Consider the following 3,048-nt stretch of genomic DNA (forward strand, 5'->3'; position numbering starts at 1 on the left):
GCCAGAATGGCGAGGTCTACTTGCCGTTTCCAGTACGAGCCTTTCTGCAGAGCAATGCCGTAGCCGGTGGTAGCAAAGATATACCTACACACGAGGGTCAACATGAATGCAAACACACACACACACACACACACACACACACACACACACACACCCAGCACACATGTGGACACACACAGATAGAGAAGACCCAAACCAGAAACACACACCAACACAAACACACACAAACAAAACAAGCAGAAAATCGCAGGTGAATCATCATGAGGGTTTCAAACTCGGCACACAGTATTGGGGAGGGCGGCCTCCAGGCACACTCAGCGGGAGCTCACTCTCAGAGGTGTGTGTGTGTTAACAAAAGGTTTCGCCACAATAAGTGTTGTTGGGTACGTGAGTTGGGACACACACACACACACAGGCTGATGCACACATACACACACACACACACAAAGCCTGGCGCAGGCACGCACGCACACACACACACACACAGCCTGATGCACACATACACACACACACAGCTTGACGCACCCACGCACCCACGCACACACACACACACACACACACACACACACACACACACACACACACACACACACAGCCTGACGCACCCACGCACACACACACACACACACACACACACACACACACACAGCCTGACGCACCCACACACACACACACACACACACACACACACACACACACACACACACACACACACACACACACACACACACACACACACACACACACACACACACACACACACACACACGAGTCGGGGTCCGGGGGGTTTACCCGCTGCCGATGGTCACCAGCTTACAGCCCTCGTCGCGGCCCGCCATGTAGTTGAGCACGGCCGCGTCGTAGATGAAGGCGTCCAGCTTCCTGTAGCCGCGGCGACGGACCAGGAGGAGAGAGAAGAGACGAGGAGAAGGGGAGAGATGGAGGGGGGAGGGGAAGTCAGTCAGTGAAGCGGGCGCATGTAGGACGTTAAATGGCAGAGGGACTTAGGGAACATGGGAGGCAGTAGAGAGAGGGAGAGACAAAGGAGGTAACTAGGACAGAGGAGAGGGGGCTCTGGAAAGAGAAGAAGAGTGAAAGGAGCGCGGGGGAGAAAAGACTGGGAGCCGAAGACATGTTGTACCACTGGTGACAAAGCTGGCGACCTCTACGTTAAAACAAAACGAGAACGACGTTAAGCATGCATGCAGGACGCACGGTGCCAGGACAACCACGTTTCTCTCGCTCAACATGAGCACGACTAAAGAGATGAGCTTGGACTTCAGGAAGCACTGGTCGGGGCGGGGGGGGGGGGGGGGGGGGAGTGGTTTTCGGGGGGGCAACGCTCCCCATTCACGTTGACGGAGCAGATGTGGAGCATGTCCTCCCGCTTCAAGATCCTCGGTGTGTCGGACAACGACGACCTCACCTGGTTGCGGGCAAGCGGATGAGTCAATAAAAGCTGCCCCCAAATGCACCTATTCCTCCGGAAGTTCAGCAAAGTCTGTCCAAACTCTCGGTAACTTCTGCAGGTGAACCACCTCTGGGCTCCATAACCAGCCCGGTGCGGCAGCTGCTTCGGGGCCCTCCCGAGGGTGGTGAAGACAGCGGAGGCCTTAGGAAAAACCAGACAATCACAAAAGACTACAAGCCGCCCGAGCTACGGACTGCCGTCTGGGAGACGTAGCACCAGACACACAGCGTACCCCCCCCTCCCCCCCCCCAGGCCTGCAGGCTGGCCAGACCACCAGCCTCGTTCATCTCTCAGAGATCACTGTTCACTCCGATGTGTGCACTGGTCCCTTTCTGTGGACACCCAGTTCAATGTTCATATTCATCAGCACTCCTACACTTTATAGTGTTTGATACTCTTGTTCCCATGGCCATTTTCTCTATCCTTTCAGTCTCTGGAACTGTTGCTAGTGTCTTTTAATGTTATTGAAGATTTCTCTGCTATTTTTGCCTTTAGAGATGTCTCTTTATAAGCATGTAGTTGTCCAGTGTGAGCCTATGTTATACTGTGCACGTGAAAAATAAAACACTTTGACTTTGACTTGGTATCCATCATAAGTAAGTTCAAGCTTACGTGACTCTAGCATATCCATGTCAAGAAACATAGACCTACGCCAGAAGGCTAGGTTGAATAAGAGATAGACTCCGCCTGTTTATGTGTGTTTGTTTGTGTGTGTGTGTGCGTGTAGACAGACATTTCCAATGTAAGTGATGCTGTCACCAAGTCATGCCTTCTATCGCTTGCATGTCAGTGCACACACACACACACACACACACACACACACACACACACACACACACACACACACACACACACACACACACACACACACACACACACACACACACACACACACACACACACACACACACACACACACACACACACGGGCCCCTGCTAATGGTGCAGCAACTGGCTGGCATTTACTGAATGTCAGATCCAGCCCTGGAACACAGGCTCCCAGTCGATAGCTCTAGCTGTGTGTAATTAGCTTAACTCAGGGCTGGTTTCTGCATCAGGCGCCCTGGCTCTGTCTGAACACAGCAACCCAGCGCTCACACGCACACACATAAGCACAACTCGCGACAAGCTCCTATTCGTTCGCTTGTGTGTTCTCGCTGTGTTTTGCACACATGCGTCTGTGTTTTTGATTGTGTGCGTATGAGTGTGTGTGTGTTTGTGTCTGCGCTCCTCACTTAAGGACGTGCGTGACGTTGGCATGTCATTCCCCCGCCCCCAGCCCTCTGAGGAAAGCGCACCATGATCTGATCACCATTGATCCGTCGCAAGCTTTGTTTGCGAAAGAGAAAAGCCGCCAACGCCGCCACCGCCCAACGCCGTCGTCGTCCAGCCCTGCTAATCTGCCTCTTTAGTCCCCCGGAAGCCTCCAGCATCAGTGGGGACGCACGGCCATCTGTCCTCCCACGGCGGGACCGTTTGGACGTTACCCTTCGTCTGCCACTCCCGCTCCTCCTCCTCTCGCTCCGCCGGCTTTCTTTACACAAAAAAAAAAAGCTTTTTATTCCTTTAAACCCCGG

At 53.4% G+C, this 3,048-nt stretch overlaps 1 protein-coding gene across 1 annotated transcript in view; it reads right to left on the reverse strand.

Annotated features, from left to right (window-relative positions):
• Positions 1-3,048, reverse strand: part of LOC130403915 (glutamate receptor ionotropic, NMDA 2A-like) — a 102,268-nt gene that overhangs the window by 8,289 nt on the left and 90,931 nt on the right. The window contains exons 7-8 of the mRNA XM_056608452.1: positions 793-882; positions 1-84 (exon numbers count right to left, since the gene is read on the reverse strand). The exon at positions 1-84 is cut by the window's left edge and continues 14 nt beyond it. Coding sequence (XP_056464427.1) covers positions 1-84; positions 793-882 — 174 coding nt within the window. The remainder of the gene's footprint in view (positions 85-792; positions 883-3,048) is intronic.

The sequence above is a fragment of the Gadus chalcogrammus genome, chromosome 2 (assembly GCF_026213295.1).
Source record: "Gadus chalcogrammus isolate NIFS_2021 chromosome 2, NIFS_Gcha_1.0, whole genome shotgun sequence".
NCBI lineage: Eukaryota > Metazoa > Chordata > Actinopteri > Gadiformes > Gadidae > Gadus > Gadus chalcogrammus.